The sequence below is a fragment of the Seriola dumerili genome, unplaced genomic scaffold (genome assembly GCF_002260705.1).
Source record: "Seriola dumerili isolate Sdu_G_001 unplaced genomic scaffold, Sdu_1.0 BDQW01000432.1, whole genome shotgun sequence".
Taxonomy (NCBI): domain Eukaryota; kingdom Metazoa; phylum Chordata; class Actinopteri; order Carangiformes; family Carangidae; genus Seriola; species Seriola dumerili.
The window spans coordinates 1,524,983-1,541,472 of NW_019174687.1; the positions used below are offsets into that span (position 1 = coordinate 1,524,983).

General features: G+C 41.1%; 1 protein-coding gene across 1 annotated transcript; it reads right to left on the bottom strand.

The window, feature by feature from the left end:
• Nucleotides 1-431: 431 nt before the first annotated feature.
• On the bottom strand, nucleotides 432-11,699 carry LOC111233827 (palmdelphin-like). The gene is made up of 9 exons (XM_022761731.1): nucleotides 11,655-11,699; nucleotides 11,021-11,101; nucleotides 10,721-10,848; nucleotides 10,518-10,632; nucleotides 10,379-10,403; nucleotides 10,206-10,298; nucleotides 8,923-9,083; nucleotides 6,518-7,507; nucleotides 432-548 (listed from the first exon to the last, which is right to left on the bottom strand). The coding sequence occupies exons 1-9, from the start codon at nucleotides 11,697-11,699 to the stop codon at nucleotides 432-434; spliced, it is 1,755 nt and encodes a 584-aa protein (XP_022617452.1).
• Nucleotides 11,700-16,490: the final 4,791 nt, after the last annotated feature.

Sequence of the window (16,490 nt, forward strand, 5' to 3'; positions counted from 1 at the left end):
CTCACTAACTTAAAAGAACAATGCTGAAAACAAAAATGTAAATGTATTAACTTCATGTACTAAATCAATTAACATGCAGCACCACCAAGACAAAGGTTGCTGAGGTTGATTCTGCAACAAGTGGGTCTGTAAACATACAGTATGTCTGTTGCACATCAGGCATTTTGAACACAGGTGTTAATAGTGACATCAATGATTTATGCTCATTGTCCTGTGTTGGTCATCACTGTCACACTATCACAGTTAATAGAGCTGGACCATCGTTAATATTTTGTTATGTGTGTTTCCTACAATGACACAAAACACAAAAACATGGCACAAAAAACAGTTCAGTTCAGACAACTGCTGTTGTCCAAACAGTCTCAACTCAAAGTCCACTTATTTGCTTGGTTTGGATCTTTTGACTGAAACACCAGGTCTTCATCAGTAGATTAAGTTTGCTCTGCTGCTGTGGAACTGTAGCTGTTCAAGCTGTTGGAGCGCTCTGGTGGCCGAATAGCTACAGGTCCATGCCACATGACTGCAACCATGTTTCCTGCCTCCTCACTCTTGACAATCACATAAAACAAGGAATGTATAGAACAGACGTGCTGGCTCACCAGAGATGTGGTTTTGGAACATTTTCATGGTGTAATGTGTGAAACCCATGAAATCTATTGGATTACATGTGAGACCTTTGGGATTACATGTCAAACCCATGTGCATAGTTTGTTGTTGTTTATTTGCATGTTTGTCAGTACTCACAAAATGAAAATGTTATGGTGAAACTTCTGAGCCATTCAGCAGTATTTATGACATGTTATAACCTGTGGTAACATGCTTTCCACATGTGCTCTACATGGTACCATGGTTACCATGTGACACGTGTTCAAATGTAGGAAACATGTATGTCATATATGTGGAAAACATGGGAAATTCATGTGTTTTTTTCTGTAAGGGAAAACAAAAACAAAAGAATCGTATTGTCAAAACAAACTCATCTGCTTGTGAAGACTGTATGATTCAGCTGAATACCTGGGAACAAGCAAGTAAGTAGACTTGAGCTGAGAATTGTCTTTTCTCTTGAGGTGTGTGGACTGTAATTGAACAGTAAGTTTGCTGAACTTATCATGGTCAGTATCTATGTACTACTCTCAGTTCCATATCTCTTCTTGTCACATTTCTTTCATTGACTGCTGCTGACACAACAACAGCTCAAATCTCCATTGACAATTTTTAAGCAGCATTATACTTTTCCAGTTTCAGGAACATCAATAATTAACAGTAACTGACTTTCATGAGTAGTCTCATTGTAAACATGAAATGTTAATGTTAAATACCAATGGACTGACTCAGAACAATAACAACAGCACCACTGTCTTCAATGACAGATTAATGTTGACTGTCTGTCTGTGCCAATGATACAAATGCTATCAGTCATGTTATTAAACCTGATGCTGTCAGCAGCATATTACACACACACACACACACACACACACACACACACACACACACACACACACACACAACTTAACATCAGTGCCAATTTAAACTAACACAAGCTGATATCCAGCATGAAGGCACATCTGAGTTGATTCACATCATACAGGATTAATGTGACACACAGTCAGGAAGTGTTGTGTTGTGATGATGGTTAAATCAACACAGACAGAATGAGATGTTAATATCAGTCGGTAACAAAGGTTTGTAAGCAGGGCTTAAATGATTTGGGATGGTGTTCTAGCACCTTTGATTAAAGCTGAGGTCGACAGTAATTCTTTTGGCATCATTGGTCAAAACTTCCATCATCACCTTTCAGTAACTAAGTGGTCTGACAAGGTGTTCGCCACCACATTCCACCAATTTCTGAATGAGGTAAGAGTGAAGGCACATGGAAGGTGGAATTTAATGCTCAGATTAGTGATGTAACTAATAAGTTGATTATGACCTGTTGAACACTGAAGAAAACTTTTTTATTACCTGCATGTAAACAAGTCTGCGAAGGAGGTAACCCAGCACATATATTACTTTATATACTGTATCTATCATATCTATATATCTATCTTTACATCGATCGATCTCCAACATGAGAAAATAGAACTGGATTCCAAACAAAAGACCGAACACTTCACTTCAGCACTGACTCCAAGCAACATGACAACACTTTCACATTTCAGTGCATTTAATTCAAAGAGCCTTTATCGCAGACTGAGAATTGCTACATGAAACTTTCTCCAAGTGAGACAGCCCAACATGATTGTACAGTGCCCACTCCGGGCTTCAGAATTGCTCTTCAGAAAACCAATTGGGTTAAATCACAGAGGCCACGTCCATCTTTATTTACAGTCTGTGGTTGAACACGTGATTCCAGATGTTGCTAATTCAACTTGACAGAAACGTTTTCCAGTCGATGCTCACAATTTTGGCATCGTCAACAAACTCCACTGTTCCCAGTTTACCTGTGGATGCTGCTATGTGGGCCTCAACAGTTCTGTGCCTGGTGAGTCTTTCATTTGTTCAAGGACTTGTATGTGATGGAGATGTTCTGTATGCTCTTAGACAGACGAGCCAATTCGTTCTGGACGTTGTACATGATGGTCAAATCACAGTTTTCTTTGCAAGCCAGAGTGTGGAACAAGCTGGCCTCCCAACGTCTATCAGGAGTGCTGGTTAGTTTCTAGTGGAGATCTTGCTGCCTCTGGGTTTGAGGTGATCTTCTGTAGAGGGTTTATCTTCATCCATGAAACTTTGGAAGGGGTTCACGTCTGCCACTTCTGAGACACAGTCACCCACCACTAAGATTTAGACGGTGCCAAGTCACAATGGCTGGGTATAAGTTTAAGATTCTCTTCTGACGCAGCATCGTACTATCAATGTGCTTCTGTTACCGAAGGTAGTGGACTCGTCAATTATTATAGAGATGTTTCCTTTAATCTCTTTTATGTGGCTGAAAATCTTTTGATGATCTTTGCAGCACTGTACCTTGAATGTAGACCGTTGCCAATCTCAACCCTATTTAGTTGCTGCAATTCTATTAAATTGATTTCTTCTGAGTTAAGGTCCTTTCCAATGATGTGGTATGCTGTCAGAAAGACAGCCGTTGTAGCAGTGAGACAGTCAGCTGTGTTCATGCAGTCACATATCTTTATATCTTTTCCAGCTTCTCCTCTTTGGGTTTGTCGAGGATTTGTTTCGCATGAATGTGTGCAATGATTTTTTTATTCACAGCGATCACAACTGTGCATTGAGGTTGCCCCTTGAATGAACGACGTCATACGACTGCTGTTCCTACAAATGAAAGTATATTTTGCCGCTTCTTCATCTTTATTAGTTAACATACAAACTCGAGAAAAAATTACTGAATTCACTCAGTCACTCAAAAGCTACCAGCAACTTTTAAGGTGGAATGCTTTTTTACATGTTACTCAATTGACTTTGTGAATTATCACCATTGACTGTAAATAAAGATTGACATAGCCTCTGTGAGGTCATCCACAGATTTCTGAAACACAGAGTGAGCTCTTCCACCATTGCCATCTTGGTAGTGTCTAACTCCGCCCCTAACTCCCAGCTAATCCAAAAATAAAAAATGGGCTGAGGATGAGCATGTGGAGCTGAGACTTTGGCGCATGTTGGTTTGTGGCAAGCATATTCACCCTCCTGTCACTCAAAGAGGCCACGCCCTCAATTATCCATAACTTTAAACCTTAATAAAATGTAAACAGGTGAGTTATATAAACAGTTGTCATGAAGGAGGAAATGAGCTCTAGAGACCAAATGTTTTTGTACCAGTTTGTAAAGATGTTTATGTCTGCTGTAAAGATGGACATTTTAACATGGGAGTCTATGGGGATTGACTCACTGTTGGAGCCAGACTCTAGTGGCCATTAGTGGAACTGCACTGTTCTTCAGTGTTGGCTTCATGTTTCAGCCTCGGAGGTTGAGGCTTGATCATTCATTACATTTACATTGACTAATCTGTCACACACTTATCTACAAAACAACTTACCAGTGGGGGACATCACTAAAGCTTCAGTGCAGTGGGAGAGCTTGGTGTAAGTAGTAAGTACTACATCTATTTAGTAAGTGAAGGAGATCAGGTGAAGAAGTGCAGGTAGAGTTACAGTAAGAGCTTGTTAGACATGTTAGGGTGTTAGAGGTGTTAGGGGAGGAGGTCTCTCTGAAGAGAGGAGTCTTCAACAGATTCTTGAGGAGAGAGAGACGCTCCTGCTCTGATAGTGTTCAGTAGCTTGTTCCACCATCAGGGAACCACAGACCAGAACAGTCTGGACTGAGACTGTCTTCTGTGCAGGGATGGTGATGACAGACCACATTCATTGGTGGAACACAGAGAAGGAGCATCAGGCTGAATGACTGAGTTCAAGTGGATGGAGCAGACCCAGAAGTCTCTCTGAAGGCAGCATCAGTGACTGAAATGATTCAGGCGGTCATGGGTAGTTAGTGTAGGTCAACACACGTTAAATATCAATATGACAACTGTGACCACTCCATTTGTTTTTTATTGGCTCTCTTGAATGAAATCCCATTTTAACTCCTGTTTATTAGCATCATTACACGCTATCCACGTGCGTTTCATGTGACGTGCACTCAAACATACAGTATGTACAGTACAAACAGAAGTTAGTATAAAAATTTGAAAAGCATTAGTAGTTTGACAAAAGCTAAGGTTAGACAAAACAAAAAACACCCTATTAAAAGTTCTTCACAACAACTGACTTGGTTGCGTGCTAATATGAGTATATGTTTAATCTGTAAATAATGAAGTCTGCCTTTGACATAATTATGGTTTTCATTGCGAGTTCATCACCGAAATGAAAACTGCATCACATCTCATCCTACTTAGTGAAGATATCAGTTTTGATGTTGATGTTGTGTAGCTAAACCAATCATAATACACTTGCATATTCTCGGACTGCGTTAGCATTGGCGGTGTTAGTCAATTGAAATAATTGAATTTGCTGTTATTTCTCTATGACGGAGTATTACGGCCACATTGAGGAAAAAAAAGAAAGCTGAAATTTTGAGAATAAAGTCATAATGTTACAAGAATAAAGTCATAGGAATATTACATCAACCAAACAGGTGAAAGCTGCTTCTGGCAGCTGCTGTTTATCTGTCTAATAATAGAATAGACTCAGTTTCTTCACAATCTTTTCAATGTCCTGATGCTGATGAGCCAAAAGATGAAGTTTCTCCTTATTTGTGAAACCTGCTAAAGTAGAACTTTACAGGATGCTCCACGTTCCTCACTTTAAATCTTCTGATATTTCCCCTCTAAAACAACATGCAACCTAAAATTATAACTTTATTCTCATAATATTATGACTTTTTTCTTGTAACATTATGACTTTTTTTCCTCAAAATTTCAGATTTTTTTTCCCTCCATGTGGCCCTAATACTGTGTTGGATTAATACAGCGTGAATCTCTGGGTACCACTGGTTGCCTGTGAAACCTACTTTGGAAACTCTCTATGAGTAAATCCATAAAATCCTCTACTTCAGTATATGGTACACATCAATATAATATATTAGAAAAACACTTTAAATTTCATGAAAATTCAAAATAATTTTAGCTTAAACTCAGGCATCAGGCATGAGTTATAGTTGCTCATTATTGTGAACTGGGCAACCTCAGCATGCTGCCACCAGCAGAGGGCACCACAGGAGAACAGTTGAGCTGTGCTCTACATATGCATTTATTCATCGAAAGTATAATATAAACTTGATACATTTTCTGGTAGAGTTTTGCTTTTAAACTGCATTAATTGAAAAATGACCTGGTATATCAACTTACAATCTCATTAAGGCTAACATGTTAGCAAATAATTAGGTATACATACACCCACCCGACATGTAGTAACACATACATTTACAGTATGTCAAGTTGTGTTTGTGTCCACCTGATGAATTTAAAAATTCACTCTCCACCAACTCATGAGAAAAGTATCTGATTCTTTAGCTGCTAAGCTAATGTTTACCAGCTAGCCACTTCCTGTGTCTGTCTGCTGTGTGCTGCTGGGCAGGAAGAGGACAGACATTATCAGATGAGAGCAGTGAGACAGAAATATAAAGTTCAATGATACATAAAACCAAAGAGCTGCAGAGTTGATGAGAATAAATGATCCCTCCTTCATTACCTGTAGTCATCTCATTCAGTGTTCTCACAGGAAATAATGACTGGAACCTTATGAATAATGCAAATATCTTGTCAACAAACTGTCCCCACTATTGTAAACCTATCTAGTTACCTGTGTAGGAGGAATGGCACCATGATGTTGATATCAGGTCTCCAGTTTCATAAGAGAACAGACGTGAATTCCAGCATCCAACCTTATTCTCTTAGCACCTCAACAGTTCAGTTAATGTCAAGCATCACTGTGAGAAATGGATTAGTCTGTGCAGTTAATCGTTAGGTGAGCAGACTGATGAAGCTGGACACATGCATGAGTTGGTCCCGTTAGCAAACAGTACAGCAGGGTTTGTGTTTTTTCTGGATCCTTTTGATACCTGGTCTCACCTGTCTCTCTGTCCGTCTGTCTCCATGTGCCTCCACACGCCCCAAGCCTCCATTGGCTGCACTTTCTTTTGAAAAGCTGTTGACCCCCGGCTGGGTGTGGCTCTTCTTCTCCTCATCATTTTCTTCACTGTCTTCCAGGATGACCAGCTCGGCCTTCAAAGAGCCCTCAAATTCCTGAACCCGCCCACTGTCATCCTGTGCTGTCTGGAAGCCCATAAAGATGGCTGTGATTGGCTCAGTGGTTTCCATGGCATTAAGGATGGTGTAAGGGGTGTCGTCCCCATAGATGGGGGAGGGCACTCTCTCAGAGGGGGTGGGGCCACTGTACAGAGCAGTGGGTTGGTAACAATAAAGATCCTCTTCATCAACACTGATGTAATCAGTAAGAGGAATATAATTGGCTGGAGTGTAGCAGAGCTGTGGTTGGTAGGCTGACACTGCTTCCTGGTCATGTGATCTGGGAGGAGGACAGCCATTGGCTCTGACTCCATTCACCCTACCATTGCTTCTGATGAAGCTGTTGCTGTGGTGCATAGCAGGCCGATGTTCCTGAACACTGTGACAGCTTCTCACCTGGTAAGAACTGTAGGGACGGTTGCCATAGTGAAATCCCAACCCCTTGTTGTTTCCAAAGTGATGACCTTCCCTCAGGTTGCTTTGGTTGTGTCTCTCTTCCTGCCTACTGTAATGGTTTCCTTCGTGACCATAATGATAATCATCCTGTGGTTTTCTCTGCCAGTTTTCCCTATAGCTGAAGTCTGTGCTGTTACTGAGGGCATGGTTACCATGACGTCCTCCCTGGTTTCTGAGCTCACACCCCTCCACTCTGTCTCTGTCATCTGGGTAGCTGTAGAAACAGTGGCCCTCCCTTCTGCTGGAGTTTTGGTGGTAGCTTTGGTAGTTTACTTGGCGATGTACTGTGGCGCTTCTCAGGAGGTGTTCCACCTCGTGTGCTGACAGCTCAGAGACACAGGTCTGGTCATGTGACCCCTAAAAGTAGAAAGGATGTATGGGTCATTATAAGGAGAACACAATGAGAGGTTAATGTGAAAAGCAGACAGATCATAGTATCAGACAGTTTACACTTATTTTACATCATCTATTTCTTTCCATTGCTATGACAATGACTCTCTATCTCCATAAATTCCACATCCTTCCAAGATCTAAATACAAGACATATGATGAGTGAAATAATCCTCAACACCATGACTGAGTGCTTCCACCTTGAACTGCAGTGAACCAATGACAGTCTCATAAACACAGATTCAGACAGCCAGCCATACGTCACAAACCTCAGGAACCAATCCTGTCAACTTGTGGGGACGGGGCTACCCGTCAGTACAGAGAGATAGTTAGCATTAGCACAACCACTGACACTGTGTAAGCCACTGCTAGTTACAAGCTAACAAACAACATAAACAAATAAAAGATGCTAACTACGCTAACTGCTCTGATGAGTCTGCTAGTCTCTGATTCTGGTCTCAGACTCCTCCTCTGAGTCTGGGTCTGACTGAGGCTCAAACATGTGGCTGAGTCTCTCTGATGATGATGATGATTTACTCCTTTAACCACCTTGATACTCTCTGCTCTATTACCTGTCCACCTGGAGCAAGCAGGTGGTGGGTGTGGCCAGTTTAATGTGTGAAAAACCATGTTAAACTAAATATGAATCATAGTAGAGGATTTTACAGAGTATGCCTGGAGGAACTTTGAGCCAAACAATAAGAAGTTCAGTCTGTTTTTATCTACTTTGTATTGTTTCCAAAATTTTTATCATTTTCTGACAAACATTCACTAAGACTCAAGGATGAACTGATTACATTTTGGTGGGCAAAGGTCAAAGGTCACAGTGATGTCACGAAACATGGTTTTGGCATCTTGAATGTGGAATCTTAAGACCACCTAGAGAAAATTTGTTTAGATTTGGCACAAACATTCACTTGGACTCAAGATAAATTGATTATATTTTGGTGGTAAAAGGTCAAAGGTCAAGGTCGGTGTGATCTCGCATTCTTGTGAATGCAATATATCAGGAACGAGGGAATGTTATTACTTCTGACAGTGTGACCTCACAAAACATGTTTTTGGCCATAACTCACAAACTCATTCACTAATCATGACACAATTTATCTCAAAAGTCTGTAAGGATAAAATTAAGTGATAACTTTCATATCCAAAAGGTCAACTTCACTGTGACGTCATCATGTCCTGCAAAATCACTTCTGGTCATTATTTAACACTGTAGCTCAGGAAGGAGAGACTGTGACCATGTTTCCTGTAACTTGGGTGGTTGGTGGAGGAAACAACCAGGAGGTGGTGATTCTAGTTTTTTGTTTTCTTACGTATAACATTGTTTTAAGTTCAACACAAATAAAGATCATCATTATTATTAATGATGATAATACCTGTTGTGGTTTCAGAGCGTAGACACACTTCCTGCTGTCCTCGTAAACCTTGAGCCCGTCGTGTGGCTGTACCTCCTCGGGGGGAACAGTCGCAGTAGAGAGGACGGTGCTCTCCCCGGTCTGCAGGTTCTTGGTCACATTGATCTCCATGGCAAACACAGCTGAGTCACAGAGGGAAGGAAGGTCGTGTCAGTTCACAGTGGTCAAATACCATATCTTGATGTAACCACCATGATAACCTCTGACCTCCACAGGTTCATCTGCTACTCTTCTGGTAATGGTTCTCAAAATTGGGTTTAACAAATCTACCTCCACCAAAAGTATCCCGTCCTTCATTAGTGCTTTAGCACTATGTCTACTCATTTCTCTGTTATGTCCCAAACTGCACAACGAACCTGCAAACTGATCTCCTAAAAAAAACCTTTTAAAATTCACACCATGTTTGACTGAACAGTGGATCTGATCAGTTTGTATCTCTACAGGAATTGAATTCAGCTGTCACAGTGGACTCCAATGGATCATATGGTTCAGGTCCATACCAACAACAATCATCTATCAGCTCAGTATCTTCTACACACTCATATTTTTGCCAGAGAATGTGCAGCTTCCATTAGATGCTAGCATGGTTAGCTCACATTTGATCTGATCACAAGTGGACAGGTGTGAACACACCCAAGACGCATTGAGGCCGCATTTGAGATCGGATCACTCAGACCACATTCAGAGGTGGAGTGGACCACGTGTCCACATTCTTTTGACAGCGTGAACATGAATGTGTCCTGGGCCACATCGAAGGATCAACTACTCTACTGACGTCCTCTGTCTCAGTCTGATTAATCCAACACAGTTTATAATTAACCCAAAATATTCTACTATTAACATATATATACATATATACATATATATACATATATATATATATATATATATGTATATATATATATAAATGGATAAAACCTGATTTCATAGCTGTAATTCATTCAACCCCTACATGCCCTGCTCTCTCTCTCTCTCTCTCTCTCTCTCTCTCTCTCTCTCTCTCTCTCTCTCTCACTACCAGGTCTGAAATGGCCCTGAGATAAACTGGGTCGTCCCTGGAATCCAATGCAACAAACTTTTCACACATTTCAAATTTCCAGTGTTTGACACTGGAAACACCAGTTTACAGTTTTACCACTACAAACTACAGGACAGCAGGATGAATCCTGAACTGAACCTAAACACACACAACTTATACACTGTGCTTTGATTGACTTCACAAAAACGTGTAAAAATGATCCTACTCTTTTTTGGTGTGTTGAGCTCAATGTGATTATTGGCTAGCGGAGAAAGGGATTCTGGGACATTGGGGATCTCTGTGGTGACCTGAACTGGTTCTGTGGGACAGAAAACAAACCTGTTAACATGGATTCATCTTTGGTCTCTGTTACATCCAGAAAAAAATGTGATGACTCACCAGGAACAAAGTTTTCCTGGGCCTCCTGGAAAAAATGCAGATGAGTGTCAGAGCAACATAATAGAAGTACAGTACAGTACAGTGTGTGTGTGTGTGTGTGTGTGTGTGTGTGTGTGTGTGTGCATGTGTGTGTGTGTACCTTAATGATTTCCTCTGGACTTCTCTCCACAGCCTTCAGTCTGCTGAGTATGAAGCTCTCATTGGTGGAAATCATAGACTCCTCTTGCTCCAGAGCCTCCACCTCCATCTCGATCCTGATTGGTCGGGGGAGGAGACCAGCAGGTAAGCAGCAGGTCCAGTAGGTCAGACTGGTAAATGTGTGTGTGTGTTTGTGTTTTGTACCTGCAGATATTCAGCTGCAGTGCTCTGGTCTGCTGCTGGTCAGACAGAAGGCTCTGATGCCGTGGTGAGTCTGTTGCATTGTGGGAAGCAGAGTCCTGTAGGAGCCACCGCTCCCTCAGAGCTTTTTTCTGTTTGACAGATAGACACAGGCTTCAGTACTGTGGAGCATGAGCAGACTACTAATGATAACGTGTGGACAGACAGATGGACAGAGTGATTACTGCAGGCTTCCTACTCAGAGAGATAATACACTGCTGACATTCATAGATTTATTCAGACAGATAAATGTGTGTGTTGAACCTTCAGATGCTGAAATCTGAGTTTCTCTGTGTCCAGTTCCAGCTTCTTCTGTCTAATGTCTTCCTGAATACGGTGCTTCTCCTAATGCAGCAGGACAAATGGAAGAGTTACAGCTCACAGACTGATGCAGATAATATTATTAATACACTTCCCTGATTACTACTCTGTTCTACTGTATTCTCTACGACAGAGTATTAGCCACTTTGAGGAAAAAAAAGACATCTGAAATTACGAGAAAAAAGTCATAATATTTCAAGAAAAAAGTTGTTAATAATTTCATAATTCATAATGTAAAATTCATAGAGAAAAAAGAATAGGGATATAGGAATATTACATCAACCAATCAAACAAGGTGTTTCTGGCAGCTGCTGTTTGTCTGTCCAACAATAGAACAGACTCAGCAACAACACACAACCTAAAATCACAACTTCATTCTCTCAATTTAACTTTATTGTAAAATTACGACTTGATTCTTGAAATATTATGACTTTTTTCTTGAAATTTCAGATTTTTCTTTCCTCAATGTGGCCCTAACACACTGTTTTAATTCTCCAACATTCATTGTTTGGGTTAATTAAATGCAGCAGATAGCTATGGCTACAATACTGAGTTGAGACACAGAGTGAAGTGTTACAGTGATGGCCTGGAGCCTCTCCTTCAGCAGGTCAGACTCCTCCATGCTGCTTCAGGCCTGACAAACAGAGAGAGAGAGAGAGAGGGACAGAGAGTGAGGAGGAAAAAGAAAAGAGGAATTTATCATACATCTACAGCTTCACTTCAAAATAAAGGCTTTCTTCACTGAAATATAAGATTCATTCATTAAACCACCAACCAGACATTAATGACAGCCTGCAGAACATAAAGTCATTCAAATGGATTTAAATGGACGGCAGGGAAAACACCAGTTTATGTGATCAATGAGAATCATATTGATATCACTGGACTATACTGTATCTCACTGTCGTGTTTCATTGTACAGTAAATTTTCTAGCATTAATGATCATTAAGTGAAACAAGCACTGAAAGACAACAGAAGAATATTCCAGTAGATTTAACCATGAATCATCCAGGACAAGATGAACCTGTATCACTCATATACAGCATAAAGTATTTAAGTACAGTTTGGTTGTCATGATTATGAGATGATGATTTTATTTTTTTATCCTTTTACTGTTATTTTAAACAGGGATATTTTTAACCAGTTATGGATGGTTTTAATAAAGAGACTGTGTTTTTAACATTCATGGTCACCTTGTGCCAGAGCCCCTTGTTTTAACCCTCACCTAACCCTTGTTGTGAGGAATAATTGCCAAACCAGTCTTAATAAACAGTGTCCAAGTCCAAGACTGAGCTTCTTCTGTATGCATTACATTTTACACCTGTTACTGCAGATAGAAACGTCCACCCTGATCACATGATCATTTGAAGAAAACCGGTTTGTCAACTTTTGAGTGCTCAATTTTAAAGATACACAAACCGTATCAACATACACAATGTACACAGCAGCTCCTTCCTGTGCTGCTGGAGGTCTCTCCAGAACAAGCACCCGACCATCACTGTACTACTAGCAGCAGGTCAGCTCTGAATCACACACTATTTATCTGTTACTACTTATTTATTTATTCACTTGTATAGGTATTTTTCTAATTAACTATACTTATATTTACATTTATCTATATATTTCTACATATATTACCTAATTTATTTATTTCAGGATTTGCAATTTCATAGCTGTATTTATTTATTCATGCATTTATCTATTTATTTAATATGAATTTAGATGGCATCCCATAGAGCTGAGCTGTGTGTCCTCACGATCTGTTAAACCAAGAGACAACTGTCTGACAGGACACCACAGCTGCTCTATATACGTGTGTGTGTGTGTGTGTGTGTGTGTGTGTGTGTGTGTGTGTGTGTGTTTTGATGGTTCTGTATCATGTTTTAACTTAAATCTTTCAGCATACTTAAATGCTGGTATTTCTGGTTGAACTGTATATTATTATTATTAACTGTCAATCACTGTTGTCACATGGTGTTTTTACATGAACTCATTAACATAAACCTGGAGGACTACACTTCTAACACTGGAGCAGCTGCTGTATCGGGGACCTGTGACTTCCTGTTCAGATACACCACTCTGGCTTTTTATACACTGCAGGGTCAAGTCTTTTATTTATATCCAGTGGGTCAGTGGGCCGGCTGCTGGGGGGAGTGTTGACGTCCTGCTGGTCCAGCTGTCCACAGTGTCCTGTTGTGGTTTTACTATAATTTGATTATAACTTTTAGCAAAAATGAAAAAGCTTTTAAAACATATATTTCATTAAAGTTTTAAATGGAATTACTGATTTGTTTACTAAGGCTGGGTATTAAACTTTTTGTATACCAACTGAATTGTATCCGTGGCAACATAATATGAAAATTGAATGAAAATTGGTATCGAATGCTTAGTCAGATCGCAGTGTTGTTTTCATTGATAATACAGTATGTTGCACATAGTTTAATTATAGTGTACAGTGTGCTGAGGACAACAGCTCAGCCTGCAGGGTTCAAAATGTCTGACTCAACTCAATCATCAAACCAAAGTATGAAAGGGATGATTATTAATTATGACATCACATTTTTTCAGTACATCCCATGCGTATATAACAATAACTCCTTAATTAAAGTAACAAGACCTGGACATGCTCATGTATGAGCAGCATAAACGAGATGGAGGGATTAATCAGTGTTCAATCAAGTAACGAAGTTAATTGAGGTTTTTGGCTCAAACTGGCTCATTATGAGTGGATGAGCTGTAGCAGCAGCAACTGAGACCTATGGGTCTGAAACTCTAAGAAGAAGGATGAACAGCCTCTTGCAGCTCAATCCACTGTCACAACAATCCCACTTATAGTTAATAAGTGCAGCCTGCACTCAGATATTACATCATTACTGTCTGTGAAAGAGAACAAGACGACTTCTCTCGGTCATAATCAAGACTCCCTGCTTTTTTCTACATGCAGACACCCTGTTGTCTAACATCTGCTGCTGCTCTGGAGGAGCTTTGTCAGGTCTGTGGAGATGATGATGACCTCTGATGATGTCATCAGGGTTAAGCCAGGAGTACAAACTGATTGTGTCACTTTAAACAAGACTAGGTCAAAACTTGATATATGTCTGGACCTGTTGTCAAATCCTGAGAGAGAGGATGACACACAGCAGAGGGCCACAGGCTGGATTCGTACCCGGGCCGTCGCAGCAAGGACTAAAAGTCCAAATGTCATGTGCTCCACCAGGTGAACCAAGGGGCCTGAGACAGACTATCTTTGCTATTCAGTCTCTCTCACAGAGCACAGCCTCCGTCTGGATCCACAATANGAGACTAGGTCAAAACTTGATATATGTCTGGACCTATTGTCAAATCCTGAGAGAGAGGATGACACACAGCAGAGGCCCACAGGCTGGATTCGTACCCGGGCCGTCGCAGCAAGGACTAAAAGTCCAAATGTCACGTGCTCCACCAGGTGAACCATGGGGCCCGAGACAGACTATCTTTCTTATTCAGTCTCTCACACAGAGCACAGCCTCCGTCTGGATCCACAATAGTTTAGTCTTTATTTACTTCAACTCCAGAACGTAACAGACTTTTATTAGAGGCAGGTCTTTATGTCTGACTCCCTCTGTTTGATACGTAGAGTTGGTCATCTCTCCCTCTCTCTCTCCTGCTCTCTCTGCTCAGTGTGTCTTATGTTTAGTTATTCCTCTGATGATACATTGAATGAAAGTCATTTATTTGCTGTAATGGAGGCGAGGCTCGTCTTAGAGAAAATGAAGGTAGAGGGAGAATGGGCAATGACATGCAACAAAGGTCTCCAGTCAGACTTGAACCTGGGATACAGCCGTTCATGGCCCTCGGCCACTTGGGTCCTCTTGGAGCACTCCTGCAATTTATTTAGGGCAGACCTCAGCTGGTCTGTAAGTTAGATTCATAAAAACTTTTATTTTTTTTTAAATACATTAGTGGGTATACCACTGTTCTAAAGAAACTGTCCTCCTGTAAGAAACCAGCCCACATGTCGTCTGTACAGCAGGTTATTATGACCCATAGTTAGGTTTCGTTGCTAGGCGACATCTAGTGGTCGTAGTAATGATGACAGGAGCAAAGGGAAAAGTGTGGTGACGTAGTATAAAGAGAGACAAAGTCCACGTCAGGAGGAGGCTGTGGTGGATGGATGAATATGACACAGGAGAGCGCTGTTCCATTCCCACATGAAACCAGGAGTTTATGTTGTTTCTATTATCCATGACTATTCAACAAAGTTAACTACGTTGTTATTGTTGCCTGTTTATTATTGTATCCATGACAACTGAGGTCCGGCACGCCTGCTGCAGTAGTGGTGCTATTTCAGGAGATGCTCCTACGGGAGGGTTGATGGATGTTCAGGATGGAGGAGATGTTGGTTCTACATACGCTTTGACTACATCCCTTCTGCCAATGTTATTGTCACTTTAATCATTTTTGTGACTTTGAAATTTAGGAAAGTGCAGTCTTCCTCAGAAGAGTCACGTGATGTTGCTAGGCCAAGGTCATTCGATCAGAGAGCAACAAGCACCACCGTTGGATTAGGGAGACTGTTGAGATGGGAAAACGGACCCAAAGGACAGTGAACCGGGACGAGGGGGCATACATGCTGTCCCACACCTGGGATGCTGTTCTGAAGGAGTGGCTGAACAGCAGGGGGCGTGGTCGTCCTGTCAAACCTGACAAATAAATAACCTTAAAGCACAAATAAATAAATGAGTCTATTTATTTAACTGTAAAACACCCAGGTGCAGAACACATTTAAAAATAACTGAAACTCTTTAGGTTCATTCCCCTGCAGAGTCAGTGAGGGGAGTCAGAGGAGCTGTGTGTTTAATATAGATATGGGTCAGGAAGGTTTATAGCGGGGGGTTCAGGGGTGTATAAAGGGGTCGAGGGGGTGGAGCGCATTCTTAAGACGGAAACACACATTTACTGCTTCTATTTCCAGGTCACTATTTGCCATGTTAAAACCCAGTTCACTGGTCTAACACATGTACACTGATTATTTTTTTTATTTTACCAATCCACGCCAGTATGACTTACAGCCAGACAAACATGCTGTTATCCACTGCCTGAGGTCAGCCAGGAGAAAGCAGCCTCCATGTCACTTTAACGAGCCTTTCGGTCCACACAGAGACGACGTGTTATTCTGCCCTACCTCCCTCAAACAAACACGGAGCCTGTCAGCCTGAGGCGGGGGCTGAACTGACCCACCTCCACTCACACAGGCTGTTCTCTAGCTATCATGTGCTAACTCAAGTGAAAACACCTTTGCCTGTCTGTCAGTCAGTCAGTCAGTTAGTCAGTCAGTCAGTCAGGCAACCAGTCAGTAAAGCAGTGGGTGAACTGAGCTAATCTGCTCATGAGGCAGCTAATCTGTGTGAACCATCTGTTTGCCAGCTATAA

Excerpts from the sequence above, each read along its gene's own strand:
- LOC111233827 (XM_022761731.1), bottom strand. The coding sequence starts at position 11,699 with ATGGAGGAGTCTGACCTGCTGAAGGAGAGGCTCCAGGCCATCACT. Across the intron at positions 11,102-11,654 it reads AGAGGCTCCAGGCCATCACT|GAGAAGCACCGTATTCAGGA; the intron begins GTAACACTTCAC and ends CTGCTGCATTAG. Across the intron at positions 10,404-10,517 it reads GTCCAGAGGAAATCATTAAG|GAGGCCCAGGAAAACTTTGT; the intron begins GTACACACACAC and ends CATTTTTTCCAG.